We start from the raw sequence: 23,095 nt of genomic DNA, 5'->3' as shown, positions 1-23,095 counted from the left end.
GATGATATAACTACTAGCTAGTTAGTATATAACTTAGGTACCAATAAATTTAATATCATGTTACAGTGTCTTACTCCTACATGTATAGCATTTCAAGGATACCATCCTACCAAAGTACTTTAAAATCTGTATTAAACTGGGACTGCTTAAATGCATTTTTTTGGTTCTCATTTGTTCAAAATAAATAAGTGAAGCTTCTACATGTATCAGAGAGGAATATTTTAATCCAGCTTTAATGGTATACATGGAGTCAGCACAGCAAGAGTATCAACAACAGACCAACTCATACCTCATTTATAGTACATCTTCCTGGTCCAACGGTTTGGTGTAGAATGGATAGATCTGAGTAAAATGGTGAAAATATTACAATATTTCTTGGAACATAATTTTTTTGACTTGGATACTTGGATCCCAACAAGAATTCTCCTGGACACAACCAATTTTGCGAGGGGTGCTGGGTGATGAAAACAATAAAATTGAATGCTTTAATTTTTGGTACAGAGTTTCTAGGAATCCCAGGTCAAAATGGAATCCCAAAAATCAAGTGAGTAATCTTGTGACTTGGATACCCAGGTACTTATAATCCCAACAAGAATTCTTCTGGACACAACCAATTTTGCGAGGGGTGCTGGGTGGTGAAAACAACAAAATTGAATGCTTTAATTTTCAGGACAGATTTTCTAGAAATCCTGAGTCAAAATAGAATCTCCCAAAATCAAGTTGAGTAATCTTGTTGACTGCTAGGAAGGTCTTTAAGAAAAAAATAAAATTGTATGTGACTCACTGTATAGTTCCTCGAGGCATAAACAAAAAAACAAAATGTTGTTGCCCCTTTTGTTTATCAAGTAAGAATTTCATTCCAGATGTTTTTCAAGAATACTACATGTACCCCCCCCATATATCAGTGTATGATGACACGTCAGTAAATTAACCAAACTACTTATGTCACAGCAAATCTTTGTGCAACAGTTGTGTCTCATATCAACACATGAAATCCCGCTTCTGTAGAGAAGCTTAAGAAAATATCCCATTTTCCATCAAAATTATTGGGTTCTACACTGTAAGTCAGCAAAGACATGTTTTTGCTTATAAACCCAACTCTCTCCATTTGAAATCTGACTAAATTTGAATAATTGGAACCGATTGACGAGGAAGGGTCTTCGTTCTTTCTTGGTGCATGCAAACACTTGCTCATCCGACAGAAATTAGAACAGCCAAATTAGCTGAAGTCAAACTCACTCATACAGTGTAAACTGCCACTGTTTATAAATATTTAAGCATATAAGTAATTGATAATATACATGCCTTTGCTGACTTCAATGGAACTTTTCTAGTGTTTATAAAGAAATTGCAAACTGAAGCATCATTCAGAATTTGACAAGACAACTCCATTTTTTTTAAATAACCTGAAAAAACATCTTGTGAAAATCTTAAATATTAATTATAATTCATGAAAAATTTGAAACAAGAGAAAATTAGCGCTCTTATTTATTGAATCAGATAATTTACTGCAATGACTTCTGGGAGATTCACATGTACATATGGTGAACTCCATAGTGAGAAGGGTCAAAGGGCACTCACCTCATGTTGAGAAAGATCAATTATCACTATAGGAATGACATTTTTATATTTATTTCAACATCGTTAGCTTCCTCAGTGTGTCAATAATGTGTTGTCCTCTTAGTCTTACATAGAGAATATTGTGCGTTAATGCTGTATTCCCTTCAAGTAGACCATGGCACCTAAACAAAACATAGCTCACAACCAAGATCAAATAATAATGGTATATAGTTAATCAGCTCAACATTTTGAAGTTAACTTTCCTCATCTTTTACAAAATAAACACGCGTAAAATTTCAATATTTCTCAAGAAACTTTGATCAAGACCTGTTGTAGCCAAGGATACTGTAGATTATGTCCATTCAGTCAAAAATTAAGAAATAATTATATAGAAAAATACCTAAAAATGTTGAAGTTTTGGCGAGAAAAATCAATGCATTAAAAGGAAAGTCCAATGTCAATTTCTTGATTGCAATCTGAAAGTATAATCAAAATACCGGTAGAACTATTTGCAGTGTTCTCTCCAGAAATTAAAACTACGGTGGTGGTAAAAATGTACATATTAATTTGCATAGCATTTGCATAATTATTTTAAACAGAAATTGTGATGATTATTAAAATATTCACTAAAATATTCACTCACACAATTTTTCACTTACATTACAATAAAATTGTGGTAGTCAAGTTAATGAATGTGGCGATGCCAGATTAGTGTGCTAGTAAAACAAAGTACTGTTGCTTTACCATGTGATGTGTATCTAGACCCTGAAGCTTTGACAACACTTACCTGGACCACCTTCTGTTGTAAAAAACAGATACATGTACTTAGTAGTTAGATATCACCAGTTACACTGGAAGACAAAGAATGATGTCATCTGTTGTTATGTAATCTCCCATTTGTTGGTCTAAGCAGGAAGAATTAGATAATTCCTCTATTGTTCGCATAACTGAGATGCATTATGGTAGTACCACAATGTAAATAATTATTAGGTACCATATTTGCACTATTTGAAGCACATCTTCAATATAAGCTCATGTAAATTAAAAATTGAATTTGGTATATTTTTACCATAGAAACACCTTTGTCATTTACATATTAATAAAGTACAATGTACATGCACTACTAATAGAGCAAATACAGTATTGTATACTGAGTCATTAAAATATTATTTATGTTGACCTTAGAAACACCTTTGTCATTTACATATTAAGTACATGCACTACTAATAGAGCAAATACAGTATCATATACTGAATCATTAAAATATTACTTATTTTGTCCATAGAAACACCTCTGTCATTTATGTAAGTACATGCACTACTAATAGAGCAAATACAGTATCGTATACCGAGTCATTAATATATTACTTATTTTGACCATAGAAACACCTCTGTCATTTATGTAAGTACATGCACTACTAATAGAGCAAATACAGTATCGTATACTGAGTCATTAAAATATTACTTATTTTGACCATAGACACAGCTTTGTCATTTACATATTAAGTACATGTACTACTAATAGAGCAAATACAGTATTGTATACTGAGTCATTAAAATATTACTTATTTTTACCATAGAAACACCTTTGTCATTTATATGTTAAGTACAATGTACATGCACTACTAATAGAGCAAATACAGTATTGTATACTGAATCATTAAAATATTACTCATGTTGACCATAGAAACACCTTTGTAATTTACATAAGTACATGCACTACTAATAGATTGAATACTGTAGCAGTAACTTCTTAATTTTAATTGTTATATTTTTATATTTTCTGTGTGCAACCAGCTCATTAACTGCCCACATTTATTGGCAGAGCTTACTCCCACATGTAGTAGATGGGATTTATTTTCACTTGTTTTGCTGACACATGTAGTTATATTAAATCACAGGGAATATATAGAATTTATTTGTTTCCTTCACAAACCAGTGAATTTAAAACTTCTTTCTTAAATATATCTTCAACAATTTACATTAAATCTGCTAAAATTCAAACCTGTGAATACTGTTTTCTTTAATTTAGTGATAAAATCAGGAATTCTGCTGCAGTCCTAAATTCGCTAAGTCACGGCGACTTTCAAGAAATTTTGATCTTATTAATCCCATCAAATCATAAAAGTGTCTAGCTGCAAAATTTAAATTAGTGTTAAACTTTACATAGATAGATAGATCATATCATTCATTCTTCAAATTGCTAATAATTCATTGGTTGACATGTGAATTTATGGAAAACTGAACTGTCTGTCATGTCTTTAATTATGAGTTATGCTTCATTTTCAATTGAATTACCATGTAAATAATATACTTCTGTAATCCATTTTTCTGCTAAAAATGTTTGAAGAGCGTTTACGTGGACACAATTTTGTGAAATTCACTGTGACTTGATGTATTTAATAAGGACCCCAGTGAAATGTTCCAGTCCTATTACTGGTATGTTATTTTTTACATTTTCTATGACTTACAAATTATTTGTCTCTCTCAGAGTTGAAGCAGTTTACATTACAGGTAATTATTATTGGAGGTGCTGACTGGTCAATAGCATCTACCATGTCAAATACTACTTTGTAATGCAACTGCTGTTGAATAATCACTTGTATGCATGTGTGCGTGTGCTGAAATAAAACTGGTTGTTTAATTCCATTTATATGCACTTGTGTACCTTTCCTGGATATACAGCTTTTGATAATATATCAGACATTGTTTTTGAGGGCAGTACTTGTAATGGAATCTTATGAACCCTTACCCTTTCAATAATTAACACATTCTGCAAGGAGATATGTACATGTACTGGTAAAGAACATCATCAACTTCTGTGCAGTTATAAACATGTAACTACTGTAGAATACTTTATTTTCGCTATTTTCGCTGAAGGGATGATTCCGTGAAAATAAAATCCAGCGAATATACTTTTTTTCCTATATTTCACATTAAACTCATGAAAAATCAGTGAAAATAAATTCCAAGCAAAACGCCCAAAAAGCCTTTTCAGCGAAAATTAATTCCAGCGAAAATAAAGTATTCCACAGTATTTTGTACATGTCCTGCTGTGCTATGGTGAATAGTTTGTAGTTGATTTCCATTCAATAGTTTTTTTTTCACACTTTTTATTTGAATTGCTTCCATATTTGGCATGTAGGTGTCTTGGTGTGATCTCATTTTGATTTGTTTATTCCATGACAACTGTCAAATTTTAGCAATTTTGTTTGTCATTTTTGGTAAACAAATATTGACATCTTTCTGAAAATTACAAGTACATGTACAATCATTGGAGCTTTATTATCCTTTGGAATTGTTATTGCCGATACTGACATTAAGTGCTTTATTACAGATATTGGGTACATGATCTGATTAGCATATTTAATAATCATATACATGTATGGAGCACTGTTGCAGATAGAAACATTCAACCAATGCTTTATTGAAGACAAACTAGTCCCTTTATTTGATCAACACCATATATGGCCATGTGGTCTCATTAGCGTACAGTTACTAGTAACCGTGATTAGCGTTAGATACACTAAACATTGCAACAACATGTCAGGCCTCAAATGCATATTTTAGTCCCAAGGAATAATTGTACCGGTAGTAGTATATTTATAATTAGTACTATCGTATGTACTTCCTATGTCATCTTATAATCTGCCTAAAACTTAATGCTATTTAATGTATCCAACACAATCACTTTACAGAGTCATGCCAGTTTGGCTTTCTAATGGTTTTTTTGTCACATTTGTTAATTTGTGGTGATAACATCATTTTACTTTTTTCCTGAATATTTTTGTCGTTTTCATCCTAGAATTAACTCCTTGCCCAATACAACGGTGCTGTGGAGTATTATTAACCTAAGTCACCATTTAGTTTGTGTGTATTTAAGTGTGTACCGATAGTAAATGTGCAATGTAGTATTTCAGAAATTGGCTGGTACCTAAAATACAATATACTGGTATTGGTATTACAAATTACCAATATAAGTCATTCAAATCCATTTATAGTGCAATTACGGGATGCCAGTTAAAAGATGGGGATTCCCAGCATGCCTTACAGATCATAGATTTTTTTGTGGTGAAACAATCATTTCTACGTATTTGTTTCACTACGGGGCACTCGTAAAAATAATCCAAACATAATGCAGATATTGAATGGTGTGTACATAAGTTGTACAAGTTGTGTCCTGACTGCTGGCTTAGAGGGGACTGAGTGCTCAGGAAACAATGGCTACAGTGTTGATTTGTTAAGTAAAATTCTGGTGACTTGCTAACCACTTACCGGTATCCAACTTTAATTGATATACAGGTACATGTGACACATGCAAATTTCAGGAAAAAGCATTTTATATGGACTTCATTTCTACTGATTTAAATAAAGTTGTATTGTTTGAAAAACTTAGTTGAAAACCCTTTTTATTGTGATTAATGTGGACCAAAGTAAAATCTAAATGTTACCGAGTCATACAATGTACAACAATAAATCCCATCATGCATTGCTCTGTTTCGAGAGCGTATCTAGACACAACTAATCAGAAAGTGACTGATGTTCAACATTTGTTCAAACGCTGCTGTAACATAAGTAAAATATTTGTCCCATAAATTCAAAAGTTAGAGTGCTAATGATTATTCAGAAAACAGTTCAAGAGTCTGGTGTCCTATGGCAAATGCTTCACATCCGTAGCTGATATATATATATGTAGTAGTTTATTTGGTAAGCATTGTTCTAAGTAACTATTTAGAGTAGCTACATGTGTAGATGTTGAGCAATGGCTTGATAAAACCGGAGAAAATGTTCAAACTTATGGGTTACAACGCAAGATCACACATAACAACAATAAAATGGAATCACTAAAAGATTCCGCAACAGAACATTTATACTTGCAATAGGTAGTAAGCAAGGGAAATGAGTTCGTTAGTTCCAAGGCGGAATCTACTTTCCTCCTGGACACGCCTTGAATTAGAATGAAGTAGAACCAGATTTAAAAACCTATTATGTCATTGATGTTGTTTTTATTACTTTCCACACATTGCTTGCTTAACATGTCAAAGTTTTAAAACTAAATTTTGTCGACAATACAACTTTATACACTACAATACTACAGTAAGAATAAATTTACAGTGAAAATAAAGTATGCTATACTGTAGTGTTAGTTATCGCACTATATTAACCACATTAAAAGAGGAGACAACCAATACACTTTGATACAGGAATTTCCTGAAATTTTGCTAATTTTTTTGTTCTGACTGCCTGTTTTATGAAAATCTGAGATGTTTTTAAATTAATAAATTAAGAATCTCAATAATGTGTACATGCACTTTGACTAGTTATCAACTTAAAATGGCTGCCAGACTCTGGCTAATCGCTCTAGGAGCAAATGACAGTCATTGTTTCTATGGAAACTAGTTTGAGTACCCCATACCCCATATTTTTATTTGCTCTTTTGCTTCTAAATTTTCTGCTCCTCAACTGGTTAGCAACATCTCTCCTTAAAGGGGAGTGGTTGCTACGCTGCATTGTGTTTGACATGGGTCTCGTACAAAGTGTGTAAAATACATTGTTTACACAAAATTTGATTTCACAAATGCACAATGACCAATGTGTGAAAACAGGAAGTCAACCCAGCAATTGTACCTGGGAATTATGGGACACCATTGGTTATGTTGGTACAACACTATTAATCAGTCTTTTATTTTGTAATTGTAATTTTAATCCAGTAAATAAAATTAGCGCGAAATTAGAAGGTCTAACTGAATGTGCTCCTTTAAGGCTTATTGGCCTTAGATTACCTTAAAAGTTTATCTTTGCTTTGCTATTCCGTTTAAAATATAATGTCTGCTCCCAAACCTCACTGACCGCCACATGTGTAGGATTCCATGCCTCACTAACAGCAATACACCAGACGCCATCTGTATGTTAAAGCGAGCCTCTTCTTACAGAAGATTTTTAATAATAATTAAATTGTTTGTACATATCCATATTTGATTGAATTTTATTATTTACCAGTACATAAACTGTAAAAGGATTAATTATTCCCTGGGTTTTAATTTTGCTTATTTCGCGGACTGGCAATTGCGCTAAAATAGAACCCAGTGAATATGTAAAATTGATCATAAAACACATTATCTAAATGATAAAACCGTGAATTTAAAACCCACTAAATATGCCTGAAATGCTAAATCAGTGAAATTTAAACCCAGTAAAAATTAGTCATTTTACAGTAGATAGTTCAACCTGTTTTCTCACTATACTGTAGAATAATTTATTTTCACTTGGAATTTATTTCCACTATTTTCGCTGAAGGGATGATTCCATGAGAATAAAATCCAGCGAATATACTTTTTTTTTCTATAATTCTCAATAAACTCATCAAAAATCAGTGAAAATAAATTCCATACAAAACGCCCAAAAAAGCCCTTTCAGCGAAAATTAATTCCAGCGAATTCCACAGTACCGGTATAAAATTGAGGTTTATATGATGAAACTTATCTGAACTGCTTGTATGCATGTGATATCCCTGAGCCCTAAAGCATTCAGTTTGGGGAAACGAGTGAGCTTTGTGTAGTGAGTGAGTGAATTTTCTTTGAGTCGAGCATGCAAGTGTTTTGCCAAAATGGCTGCCATTTTAAATCATGTTACCATCATGGATGTACATGTAAACAAAATCCTGGTACTATGGAATTATTACATGAATTCCACTTATAGTACATATATACATGAAGGCCAGTATGGTGATCTTGTCAAACCCATACAGAATACCATCTTAATACATGTATATAATTTAGTGAGATACAGTATAACAGCAGAAATGCCAGCGAAGAGTATCGTAAAAGCATCATGATTCCATTTTAGTAAAATACTTTATTTTCACTTGGAATTAGTTTTCACTGTTTAATAATAATAATTCAGTGAAAATAAAATTCAGTGAATATACCTTTTTTCCTTTATTTTACATTCAACTCATCGAAAATCAGTGAAAAATGAATTCCATACAAAACACCAAAAAAGCATTTTCAGCGAAAATTAATTCCAGCTTAAATAAAGTATTTTACAGTGTGCGCTACATTGTTGTGTTCACTGTAAACAAAGGAGAGTGTTCGAATGTGACATAAACGTGTCGCACAAAAACAGTAAAATATACATGTCAGCAAAATGTAATGATTTATAATATCAGGGATATATAAGATGAGGATATGCCATTGGTGTGATGGATGATGCGGATCTCACAAGAATTAAATAACAATCATGCTTAATGCGAGACGACAAGCATAAGTTTCTAGCAATTCTACTGCAAATTAGTGAGTCTGGGAGATTGGGGTCTTCAAGAAATTGGAAGATTGTCCGTTAGTATGTCGCTTCAGGTGACTTCTGAAGGTGCAAACTAAAATGTGGCCTCTATTTTCATCACTTTCTCATTTGTTTTGTTCATGAAATGTGAATTTCAATTTTATGAAATGATTGCAAATTTAAATAGGATATATTGCAAGGTAACATTTTCAATGTATAATTCTCTGTTGAGTCAATGACTCGTCAGGGAATAAACAAAACTAGTTATGTCACGGAAAAACTCTGTCAGTGTGAGATTGACTTCCAGAGCATACTGATCCACAGTTCTTCTTTCTGTGTTGAAGAGACTGTGCGTCATGATTAATCTGGTAAAAACCTACTTTGTTAAATTACTGGTTCTTATTGACCTTTGACTCCAAAGTCAATATATTAATTTTTTTCAAATGACGTCACTAAGCATTTCGTCATGTGACTGATTATTCATGAAGAAATTCATTTCAGACAAACAAACAAGTAAAAAAAAAGTAAAATATCAACATAAATGTCACTATTGTACTAGTTGTGTTGAAATTATTTCTTTGTTTAGACAATGGAATGACCAGGAAGTCGCTACAAAGTAGCACAGTTAAGGTTGAAGACATCTATGTTCTGTGATTACAGTGTATACCTGTACTATTTTTAGTACGATCTTAAAATCATGACAAACACATTATTAATTCCCTTTGAACAAAGTATACCTGAATGATTCTTTACATCCATCTGCTCTAAATTACAAAAGAAAATGAAAATACTGCCACAAAATTTGCAAGGGAGAGCTGTGGCATTTAAAGGAATAATTGTCAAAATATATCTATATAAACACCAAACTTTGCAGTGTATACATGTATGTAGAAATGACGTAGTGGTACCGTTATATCTATGCTCACATGACTGACCCATATACTTCCTGTCTAATTTGCATACAATAGCCATTCTAAACATTTGTAACAGGTTTAATGTCAAGGTTTTATTGTTGATTTATTCAAATTGTTACTTAAATGAACTATTTCGTGTACATGGTTGTTAGGCTGGTAAATAATCTACTCGGTTTCTAGTCTTGTTGGCAAATTGTCAGGATTGAAGATTAGTATTGAAGAGTATCACAGGAACTATCGTAGTTAAAGATGAAATTTTGAAAAGATGACAAATTCTGGATATTTTAATTGAAAGGTTTCATAAAATAAATGACAAGTAAATAAAAATTGGGGTTCCTACTTGGCGGCCATTTTGGATTGAAAAATGGCAAAATCCATACAATTTAGGTTCATAATTTAGAAACCAGTTAGGAAACATGTATCCCACAGAATGGAACATTAACCCTTATTCTGCCAGCCTGATGTACTTTTACATTGACTTGACCAGAGTTATTCTTTCAAGTCAAATTTGTAATAGCTTACAAATTCAAACAAATTTTCACATTTTTTCAAAATTTTGATTAAAACAAGAAGCCATATATAATTACCGGTATGTCCATTTAGTCAAAAATTCTCAAAACAATAGGCAAATTGTTACACCAAAATTTAACAAGAAAAATTATTGCGATCAATCGGTTAAATTGCCATTGATGGCTCTGTCACGTAATCCCAACCATGGAATTAGGTTTCTGTTGCATAATGCACCATGTGTCAGCACTTGCACATTTGTACATAAAAAAGTAAGGAAAGACAACAGTGACATTCGATGTTCGTAACTTTTGCCTGACATCATTTCATGTTTGTATTCGTTAAATGTTATTTCATTTTGCAGATTGGCCTCCTCAATATCAAGACCAACTAATTGTAAATCAAACAAGTTTAGCATTACTGTCCCGTTGAGTACGTCACATATTACAACACTATAATTATTCCGATAAAATAATTCATTCATTTCAATTCACTAATATTTATTTATCTAATTCTCGTAACAAAGTGCATATTTAATAACATAAATAGTGCAATGAGTTTTCAAGTATTGCACTAGTATTCTGTTATGTTTTGTTTTATAAATATTTTCTCAATTCTTATTATAAGGTATGTATTTCATTATAAATAGTGACATAAGTTTTCAAGTACTGTGTAAGTATTTCTTGTGTAGTATGTGTTTTATACAATATTTTCAACAACCCAATGTTGATGTTCAGCTGCCAGCAAAGGTGATCTGGCTGTCGCTGTTATGTTGGACAGCAAAGCTGAAAGTCTCATGAATATATCACACAACTGTTGTACTCCATTATCTGTACTCGTACCATATTAGAATGCATAACATGTCTAATAAGTGCAAACTAAAATAGATAATGCTACATGTTGCCGTAAGTCAATATTCAATATTATTATCCCATATTATCCACTATTATCCTATATTAAACACTCATTATCTGGTTATCTGGCACAAGGGTTTAACTGATTGATCTTATGGATCTGTGCAGTTTCCATTTGCTATGATTTTTAACCACTTTGCCAAATTGCTGAATGTTGAATTGCTGATTACAAATACCATAGCTGCTCTTTTTAGAAATGGTGTACCTCAAAAAAAAAAAATATATTTATTGTTTGGATTATTAAAATACATTGTTATACATCTGTGACCGTAACACCATAAGTTACAGCGTACCGTAATTTTGTGGTATTGCATTTGGTATTTTCATCCTACCAAACACGAATGCCGAATATGGAACGATTATGCACATAATTGTCCTCTATTAATAAAAAACAAACATGGCTGCCCCAGGGTTTGACCAGACCCCATACAAATGAGTTTGCTAAATCTGTTCAACATTTCAGCATTCACATGATGTATTCCTGGGAGGAAAAGCTAGATGTATAATAATAAGGTTATTACGAGGATACTGCAAAGTATGCACAAAGACAGTACAGCAGGAATATCAACCGATGCTCAGTGGAGGTCGATGCAACCGCATACTGTCTGAGTATGCAGTATCCTCGTAATAACCTCATATTATTACTGTCGGTCTATATATTCACTCCACTGTCATTTGTTTACTTACTATAAAACAGGTATAGTGCTTTTATGATTTCTTAATTTATTGCTTTTAGAAATGATGTAAATATCAAACAGTGCAGGTGAAACAGATTGAATTAATTTCCTGTATTTCAAAATACTACATTTATGTAGGTATGATATACATTTAGCAGTATCCATGGAAATGGAATTACTGATCGCTGTTCTGTAAAAAGATTATGGGAATGTGTTTGTGAAAGTGAGAAAACTGTCTTATTTACTTAAAATAAGGAAGTTGTTACCTGCGCATGCATCAGACGACCATAGCGTGTCATTGTTTACAAACAAGCACCTACCCATGAGCCTTTGCGTTTTTAGCGTGTGATGTTATCGTCACTCGGGACTCAATTCCCACGCGTGCGCAGGTGACAACCCTCCCACTTTAAATTGTCCAACATAGTATATAATGGCTTGTTTACTGATAAGATGAATCATTTATTAGCAAATATCTGCTATATAAAGCATGTAAATAGACAGATGATTCATTGTTCACTGTTTTATCTGTTAGTAGCACAAATGCATAATATTAACATGAAGCACATTTTGACAATGTCATAAAAGTGCTCATTAATGGAAAATTGAATTTATTGTATACTGGATTATAAAGTCTTGACTAATAATATAATGCTCCCAGATGAAAGAGTTGCACAAATGTAGGAGAATGTACTGTAAAACATGTTTAAACAGCTACATGTCATTTGACTCCATGCATGAATTAACTGAATCATCCTTTGGCTAAAGTGTCAACAATCTCATTGTAAGAATATACTTTATTCTAAATTAGCAAAATTACATGCTAGCTAAAAAGACATTTACAGTAATTTACAGTTTTTTCATCACTTTTCATTTTCATTTTTTACCAATTGCTCATACAGTACAGTTGTATGCAGTGTTCCCTCTAAGCCTTATTTTCGCTCAATTTTCTCAGATTCAATTGTAGTTTCTCAGTGAAATTTTGTCTTTTGAGAAACTTTCCATGCATTTTGTATGCAGAAAAAACATTCAAAGGGGAAAATTGGAAAAATTTTCATAGTATTTTCAAAATTCAAAAAAATTAAAAGAGAACAGTGGTTGTATGTAACCTGATAACTGTTTAAAGGGGTCAAACAAGTTTCAGTCTATTTTCATAGAAAATAATTATTTTATTTATTTTGCCTTTTTGGCAATATTATTATTTTATATGCATGAGTAATATTCACACTGAGAATTTGAACTAATTCTCCTTCATATTTTTCTAGGTATGGATGAAATCGTTTTCCTACATGTAATATTTTGCAACAGATGTTGTGATTATCATGTTGTTAGCCCGGACCTTCCCTTTAAAATAGAATTACCGATATGGACCTCTGTATTTAGGACATGTGCAACAAACATTGTACATGCTATGTTTTGTATTTAAACAAACTTTCAACGAAGGCCTAAAAACAGAAAGGGTAGATAAACTTTTTCAAACGCCATAATTTACTCTGTCAAAATTTGGATGCTGCATTATTTTACATTTTTATCCAATTCTTTGTTAATTTTTGACCAAATAGACTTTGTTCACAGATCAAAATAAATGAAAAAAAAAAACAATTATGCAGATTGTTTATGTTAATAGTGAAAAATGTTATATTGGCGATCAAAAGGTTGAAACACAATAGCATCCGCTGACCTAGTTAGATGTGATTGACTGAAGATCAACTTGACAACTACTCATGTTGGTAGAGATGCTATGTCACAATAATTGTTGATTTTGAAAAATGTTACTGCCTGGTACATGTGTATTGGTCAGAAATTGTGATGATTCATTGCAAAGAGTTTTTTTTTCCCCCTGTCCCCGTCATGTACACATGTATTGGAGGGGCATATATAATTAAATTTGAAGCACTGGAGGGTAGGGATAGGAATAGTGTTTAGGGATGGGTGATGCAAAAAGAACTCTTTCCAGTTCTTCTATAATTTAACGTCTATCTACTTGTACTGTATTCAATTACATGTATCTGGTTTCGATATTAGTCACCAGACAAAACAATATTTTTCAGAAAAAATTAATTTATTGTCTGATCTCTATCACTTATTTTTTTTTTAATGTTTTTTGTGCCAGGTGACAGTTCTGGACATTGAATGTCAACCCTAATGATGTTCAGTCTATGGTAGGATTTGAACTTGGGTCTACCGATCATGAGTCTGATGCGCTATGCTACCAGTGACTGGCACTTATGTTTGTTTCCTGTATTCACATACATTGTAGTGTCTTGAATTTCTGATCGAAAGGAATAAAAAAACTACGGGGGTATGTGGTTACATGAAAATAAACAACATTGCAACCTATTTCGTCAACGAGTTCAGTAAGAATTCCCCAAAATGGATAAGAAAAAGAATGAGCATCTATAATTGTAATATTTCATTTTGAGTTTTAGTATGACGCTTAAGTTTCTTTAATTCTAATTGTGCAAATATCATTGACAATTTTGTGATGGTTTCATTTCCAAATGCTTCCATCCATCTTTATTATCGACTATGATGCATAATGATTGTCACTCAGTATTCTATCAACATTTCAACAGATGGCATCTTTATTGTTAACAGCGCTATAATAATATATACATATGGATCCTGGTTGCTAGGTAACCAAACATCACCTGTTACAATCATTGTCTACATAGCCTACCGGGAACTGGCTTTGTTTTCCCTGGCAAGCAAATGATAGCTGAATGTGGGTTTTAAACAATTAAACAAAAAGTAAACACTAAAAATAATGTTTTGTGCTTCTGAAACCTAGCGTAGTAAATGCATGAGACCCTCGCTGTGTGATGGTGAAGGAAACCCAAACTGCAAAATATATTTTTTGAGATTTCTGTGTCACTGTGGTATTTTGGAAGAATGCTATTTAACAAGTTTATTTTTTTTAACAACTGCAAGAAGTTTTTTCATTAAGTTTTTAATATGGTATCAATTTGAAATTATTTTTGTTATTATACATTAGAAATTATTATTATTGTACATTAGACTATAAAATTATGTCGTTATTTCAAGTGAGATTGGTTTCCTTGTATTTGAAATACCACCAGAAATATAGAAATTTTTTAATCTTATATTTCCCAGGGTTTGTTTAATTAATAAATAAATTAGTTAGTTTAATTTCTAGTAGACCAATTCTGAATTTAATTCATCGTTCAAATAACATGGTTTTGAAAGCCTGCTAAGGTACATGTATTGTGGTGGAGCAGTGGCTAAATAAACAAACCTTTGCTAGTAAAAAATAATGTACATGTAATTAACCCTACTACTGTACAGGATTATATGCATATCCTTTAAGAGTCATGTTTAAGGCCAACTAGGTCTGATGTAGTAGAACTTCACTGGCATTTGATTTGTCAGACAAAATATATTTAATGCTAACATTAATGATCAATAAATTTTTAAAAATTGAAAAGAAGTATATTTATTATTGTCAGTGCTATATTGTAGACGTGGAGCAGTGGGTTAATTAATCTGGTTTGCTAGTGTCTAGTCATGATGATAGATACCATAGATAATAATGTGCAGAACTGCTGTGTAGTATGGTTTGGTTTTATGTGCTTTATTTAAATGATGTAAAACAATGCTATGAATAAACAGAAAAGACTGGGCAGTGAGTGAGTGGATGGATGGGTGGGTGAGCTTGTGTATGTGGGTTAGGGTAGAGAATACAAGACCAGAGCTCAATCGCTGAACTTTTTTATGGTTAGAAAAGTTAAAGCTGATGTTGTAGTTTAATTACACTTTTTGCTAAATATCAAAAGCACACTTACATTGTGCCCCGGTAATTCCAAAAATGTATTTATTATACGCCAGATTATTGAAATCTAATTCGTTTTGGCTATATATATCGACACACCTCAGCCATATATGTAAGTGCATATACGTATGCTGCTTGTAGGCCATATATGATTAACACAAATTAGTGGTTATTATTGAAGCCCCACTGTCGTTACCCCAATGTCATTACGCGATACATGTCCAAATTTAATGTTTAAGCAATGTATTGTATGGTATACATCACATTGGATCCACGTCGATCATGATTCCCAGAATAAAAATTGATAAATGAACAATTATATGCATAAATAAATAAATAAATAAAGTTATTGTCTTTATCTAACTGACTTGATGCGTTGTAAGAGTATACAATGTGAGCCAAGTGTGGTGCCCTCAGTGGTGATGTTTAGTCACCCTTTTATTTTCTGAATGGATTACATCTTATTATGTACAAATTTATAATTAACTTTGTATACTACATCATTTCTAGTACTGTATTTTTTGTAACAAATGCTGTTACACTATTAATGTGAAAATAAACTGAAAAAAATAGCAGATGGTCATGATAATGTATTTTGGTTGTATTTTTCAGAAGGGCTGCTGCGATGAAAGACGATGGATGTTGTGATTGTTGGGCAGTGCTGAAAGTATTCTCCTGGGTCATTGTATTTGGTTGTATTGCCACACTAGCGTGGCTAACGTACAGTTTGAAATTAGACATGGATAACCTTCGTAGTGAGTTTGACCGCTTTAAGCATCACCAGACTCCCCCTATAGGTAAGTATTAAGACTGTCCGGTCACCGGTTATTGTGCCGGACACATGTGATCAACCGGCGTCCTGGGTGAGTATGGGTTACAGATTCAATGGCAAGGCCAGAGCCACTGGTCGGGATTAATTCACTTATAATTCCATTTTTTGTGTGAACCTTAAGTCCTGCAGTTCGACCAGACCTGGTTGACGCTGGGGTTGTGCACATAAATTGTCATTGCAATAGGAAGATGTTCTCCAAGGCCGACTCCTAGTCCCAAACAGGAAATATGTGTATGTGACTTAACGTTGATTAATACAGTATCATTTTTGTTTTCTAACCAATTATGTGTTCAAGTAATTTGCCATTTTCTGTATAACCTAAAGCCCATCTTGAAGATTCAGTGTAGTAATAAAAATTGTATCATATTTAATATCTAAAAGATTGAAAAGTTCAAATCCATTTGCCTACTACCGTACTATGAAATACACAAACTGATTTTTTGAATTTAAAAACAAAAATATTTTTGAAATTTAAGAAAAAAGTATGAGTTTAAAGTGGACGCACACGATTTATTTGTTATGTATTAGCCTATAACGAACAACCAATAGGTCCATGATCCTTTTTTTCTTCTTTAAATAGTAGTTTGTGACACATTTTTCATTATCTTATGTTTAGAAAAAAATATCACGGTTACAGTGTATCTCAATATCAGCAGTTTCTAAAAACATTCATGAAACTGCATTGATCGACAATAATAGTCTATATGTACATGTACCCATCACCAATTCGCAAATAGAAATACTAGTACCCTGGTAGTCAAAAAAAGGTAAGTGTTGAGTTGTAGTGCCATCAGTAGGTTTCCCTGCTTCATGACGTTCTGCTGATTTTACGAACATTTACGCAGCAAAATCAACCTCCCTACATGGATAAAATTGGAAGGTTTTTTTCTCTAGAGTCACCTTGCACAAAACCGATTTAAAATGTTGGAATTTATTCTCAACATGTAGTTGTATGAAGAATCTAACTGGCTGATATATTTACCAGAGAGAATAAACAAACCCAAATGTGGTAATGATGTTGAGTATGAATATTGAGACAGGTTGATTTGCAGGTGTCAACAATTGACTTGGTCAGCAATGTTTCAATTCATCTTTTATTCTCTTCTGTTCTTCTGTTCTGATGATAACATGGAAATTTGTGTGTATGAATGCAATACATGCTGCTTGACATACTATACCTGGTACTCTATTACCGATAGAAACAATGCACTTACGAAATGACAGGTTTGTCTGTGCTCAAAATGAATCATATTGTAATGATCCAAGATACAATTAATGCAATTCCCGGCTTATGTGAGCTTCTATTAGAAATGCACTTCGTATAAGAGTAAATATGGGTTGCTGTAACGTGTATGTCATTTTGTTAATGAAAGACTGAAGACAGGCATTCAAAGATTAGGGTACATGTATATTAGTGATGAGTAGTTCACACTCATTGTCCCAAGTCCAGTCAGAATCAGTCAGAGTGTGAACAAACTGTCATGGGGAATACAAGTATACCTTTTCTATAGTGCCCCCTCTAACAACAAATATTTATGTGTTAATGGGTGACTGCAATGTGTTCAAAATTAAAAATGTGTTTTTTGTAATAATTCATTTTTTATTGGTGAACAGCTCTAGAATGAACATGGTCAGTTTCATTCAAGCAGAGTTTTATGTCTTGTGGGGAAGATGTATGGTCTACCTTATAATAGATATTTAACGTTTTTATCTTCATACACGGGCAGTTCACCTGCTATTCCATGCATACCGGTAGAATATGTTCAATTAAGGTGTTGAGGTGACTAATGCAACAAGACCCAAGTTAAGAGTTTCTCTGGCAATGTCGATGCTGGTCGAATTAATATTTAATACATTTTTTTGAGAGAGACTCTGAATCATAAATGCGTAATTTAGATCCTACCAGTAGATCATAAAATAAAACAAATTTGCATTCTAGATCATTTCCTCAGAAACACCTCTGATATATTGAAATGGCAAACTTTTTCAGAACCATACTATAATGGTGTGCAGTTTCACATATTCTAGAACATACAGATGTACAAATGCTGTCAGATATCACACCATCAATACTGTAGTTGTGGCAGCAAGGAACAAACATGAAGAAACAGTGTTTCGTCTTGAATGAAGTCTTATGATAGTACTTCACATGTATGTCTTTCCAAAGTTATTTATGTCACTCACGCCATCTAGTGTTGAAATAGGGAAATTTTTTTTTAGTATGTTGTATGGTGGCGCTATTGCAACTTTCCTTGGCCTTGTCAATTACTAGTAGTCATTAGTTAGCGAGATGACTTGCAACTTTGTGTTATGTTTGACATATTGTGTATAATTCACTATTTCCATCATTATGATCAATATGATAATTTGCAAATCTTTTATACATATTCAATAGCAATTTTTCTTTTCTTTGTCTACATTGTATGTAATTCAAGAAAAAAATCTGCACTTTACACCCTTATCTAGTCTCATAATGGAATGATCTAAACTATGCGTGTGTCAATGGAACGGCGCTGTCAAGTCGAGATTGGGTAAAAACCGAAGTGTATTGCAAAGTGGCAAGCCATCTTGCTAACTATTAATATTTGAATAATTGTCAAAAAGGCAGTGAAGGAGAAGAGGACTTTTCATATGTATACTTTGTGTGAATATATTCGATCCCTCCCTCCTTTTAAATAAATAAATCCCAATAGCATTTATGTTTTGAGCTTAATGTTCAATTATGTATGCGTGTTGAAATGATGAATTGAAACGTGGAAGTTCATATAATTTAATATACAATGTTATTGTTTGCATCGATTAGCTTAAAGCCTGTATGATTGCAGTTGTTTTAATACACTCAGACCACTAAAATGCTTGCGCAAGTTTTTGTTTTGATAAGAACAAAATAGTTTTGTTGTTTTTTCAATCGCCAGGAACTTGGATTCTTGAAAGCGTCTTGGATAATTTAATCTGACTTTCAATGACGTCACCTATTCTTCTGAATCGAATTCCGCCATCTAATGCTCACGTGATATGTAACGGCTGATCTCGTTGGTCGGAGTCATACTGCTATTAATAATTATTTGACGATGATTTCGGATTTTGTTTAGTTAACCTGGCCATTTCTTGTGAATTTGTTTCAAATGCTGTTCAATCCGTTGATATTCTGTGGTTTGCTGTATTTCTCACTCGTGAATCTTGTTCTCGGTAAACAACTTCCGGGAACGATCGAGCCAATCGCGTAGCTCGTGTCACCGCATGTTTTCCACTCGGTGGCGAACGTCGATATCAGTGTGACGACGGCGGTGTAAGCTGGAATTAGGTTCATGTGGTGTACGCAACAGGAAACCCACTAGGTCAGGGAATTGTACTCAGTTATTACGTGATCTGTTCACAAACATTTTAACACTGGATCCACATGGGAATAACGGTGTGGACGTTCAATTTAAGACGGGTAAAAAGATGAAAAAACGCAAGGAGCTTGACGCCCTTGTCGGCAATGGCAAGTTGGTCAAGAAGAAAAAACGATCAGACACTGGCCATGAACTGCTTCGAATGCACGACTCGTCGTCCGAGATAGAAGAATTTTGCGCAAGGAAAACTGTTATCAGAAAGTAAGGAAATTGGTTGGCTTGTTGTCATTTATTTGGCTTTTCATGGCTGTTCACACGATTCACGAATTGTCCAGCGAGCTGTCACGCGTGAATAGCAAATGTTGACGGAATATAATTACGTGCCGTTCCATGCTGTGATAAGTCACAGTTCCGTAATATAGCGACTGTTTTTCACATTTTGTGCGTTTTTTGTGGCGCAGATTCGCTAAATCTCTTCAAGGTTGGTCCATTATAATACTGGTTTGTGGAAATTTGTTCGGGCGTCGAATTAGTCGAAATTTTGAATCGGTATTGTTTATAAATGCAGTACACTCAGCTTGACCATTGTCACACTCAGAAGTTCACTGATAAATTGGAAGCACCATCAATTCATGGTTTACCGAGACCACACTAGCCTGTATTATCGATGTTACAAATCGACCCATAGAATATTATATATCAACACATCTGTTTGATTATCCCACTAATATCAGACAGTGTTGATATAATATCAGAAAAATTGTTCGATATTATTTGAATTAAAACTGATTTATGATAAGCATTGATATCAGTTTGTCAGCCTGAACCAGTCACACACTAAATATTACAAGCATGATAATTTCCAACTTATTGGTCTAAGGCTGTCTCAGTATAATAATTAGTGGTTTTCCATCGAAAACTGAAAAAATACAATAATAGAATATAATTATTAGCAAGAATTGTATATTCAGTTTCTTTATAGACAATAATGTATTAAATATGTATTTGGGCCCATAATTCTTAATTTTATTCTCCAATGAAACGCTGTCTATCTTTCTTAAGTTGCGGTATTCAAATCTTGCTGGCCATAATTGCAAGTTGCTGCAATTTTCAATGAATAGGGATGTATGCAAAATAGATTTAAAATACCAGTGTTCCACCTTTACATACAACTCAGTCACTGCTCCCTATTTTGCCTAATATAGTGCTAAAATTTAACAATCCTATAAGTATCAGTGCTATAATAAAAACAAGCAATTAGTGATAGATGTTAATAACGTATATTTTTACATCTTTTTTTATCTTGCTGCTATTAATTTTTGAATCATGATTATCCTCCTTAACAAAAATTGGAAATGGCTTCGAGAAATAGGGTTTCGTGATCTCTGATTGAAGAATACCGGTTGCCTCAATTAATCAATAGCCAGTGGGCTTAATAATTGCTTTGGCGGAAATATCTTGTTATAACAGTACTGCTAGAATTTCGGCTCAATAAATTTGTGCTTTCCTCATTCTTGTAAAATTATCTTTATAGGACGGTGTGTCCTGAGAATTCAAACTTTCTTTCCATCTGTGTTTTGTCACTTGTTTGATGTAAACTGTTCAGTGTGAATAGCTTTTCAAAATTCATCTCTTCTGTTTAGTTGCAATTGTTTTGTAAAAATGTTGAGTGAGCCAAAACATGGTGTAAGTATGCTGCGGACAGAATCGTGTGAACAGCCCAGTGAATATTTCTTCAAAACAATTTCCTTGATTTCTGTGGTGTTTTACCAATATATTTATGTATATCCAGGCCGTCTAGGACGCGAATATGTGCGACATGCTTTCCCATCTGTGCATTCATACTGGTTGTAGCGTGTATAGCGGTATGTAGCGGACTTGTCTGGATGAACCTGGACTTGAAGAGAGATGTAGACCAACTTAGACATAGGCTTCAAAAAGGTAAAGCAAGAAAACTAATTATGAGTATTCAAGTCCTGGTATGCATGTTTTCATGATTTCGATTGTGGAATTATTCCTATTCGCAGACGCCGTTGGCAATTATTCCTGTTCACAGGCGCTGTCATTGGAGATATTTCTGTTCATCACTTCTGTTTATGTATGCCGCAAGTAGCTACCAACAAGTGATCGGGAACTATATTTTATTACTTAATTAATTATTAGTATATGTACACCTGCGTGTCCCAGCCAATTGAGCTGATCTAAATATAGCAAAACATACAAATTTCAGTATTCCATTAATTTTGTCTTGGTACTATACCTATTACAAGTGTGTCATGTGTTCTGCCATATGTTTAATATTTTACTATAAACAGAACACGCATATATATAGTACGCAGATACACTAGCACTGTAAGACATAATACTTGTCACACCCATAACTCTAATTCTAAGCCTGCCCCTCCACAGTGCCCTTCTCCATTTCAATTGTATATACCCCTTTTTAGATCACTTACAATTATTATGTATTTTTCTGGTTCATTATTTTTGTCTTACTGTATTTGGAGGAAATTTTCAATGTTGATATTTTTTGCGAAGGAGAAGTGACACATTGGGATTTTCCAGTTTCTGCTATATGTAGATTGTATTTGCTTTGTATGTTTGTTAGTAGTGCATACACTTACCTGGATGATAGATGTGTCTATGGCTAAATAAGTTTTATTTGATCGATCCAACATACAATTTTTGGTTTATTTGCACTTTTGCTAGGTCAACATGGTGTCTATACACTAATACTAAAAGATGTGCATTTTCTCATCTATTATATTTACATTCTCAAAATTAAAAATGCTCTTAAGATTGACTTGAGTTGACTCATTTTCATTGAGTGTTCAATTATTTGCTATGAATAAGAATTCATCATGAAGCAGAGTGAAAATCGAAAAGAAATATTAATTTTTCAATTAATTTCCGTATATTTGTACATTGATAAGTTGATTATCAGTACTCACCCTGTACTGCTTTTCCGTGTAATAGATTACAGGTATTTATAACCATTTCTTTTGTGGCCTTTATGATATATTTCACATAAAATGTTAATTGTGTTGCGTTGGCATTTAAAATTTAGTTAAAATGTTAGCAAGGTTATTAAAACCATGTCACATTGGCTTTACGTGATGTGTGTGTATGCAAGGTTAAAATGTCAACTTTATTAACCTTTTCACCACCAGACTTTCACAAGCAAATTTTTCTGCACTTTTTTCCTGATATTCTTCAATATTTCTGTAAATAGGCCCAAATTTTGGATAAAATTTGAGTCAGTTTTTACTAAAAATGTTGTTACCCCAAT

General features: G+C 33.1%; 1 protein-coding gene across 3 annotated transcripts in view; it reads left to right on the top strand.

Annotated features, from left to right (window-relative positions):
* The window catches only part of LOC100375824 (uncharacterized), a 59,971-nt gene that overhangs the window by 1,164 nt on the left and 35,712 nt on the right, over positions 1–23,095 (top strand). For 2 of the 3 annotated variants that reach the window (XM_085503193.1, XM_085503195.1), the window contains exon 2: positions 16,252–16,436. In XM_085503193.1, the coding sequence (XP_085359319.1) occupies positions 16,252–16,436 (185 nt within the window). Of the gene's footprint in view, positions 1–16,251; positions 16,437–19,480; positions 20,068–21,598; positions 21,748–23,095 lie in introns of those variants that run through there. The other variant, XM_085503194.1, reaches the window with a different exon arrangement.

This window comes from Saccoglossus kowalevskii, chromosome 9, assembly GCF_978046115.1.
Source record: "Saccoglossus kowalevskii chromosome 9, keSacKowa6.1, whole genome shotgun sequence".
Taxonomy (NCBI): domain Eukaryota; kingdom Metazoa; phylum Hemichordata; class Enteropneusta; family Harrimaniidae; genus Saccoglossus; species Saccoglossus kowalevskii.
Note: the sequence above shows the minus strand (reverse complement) of the source record. Positions and strands in the feature narration are given on the sequence as shown.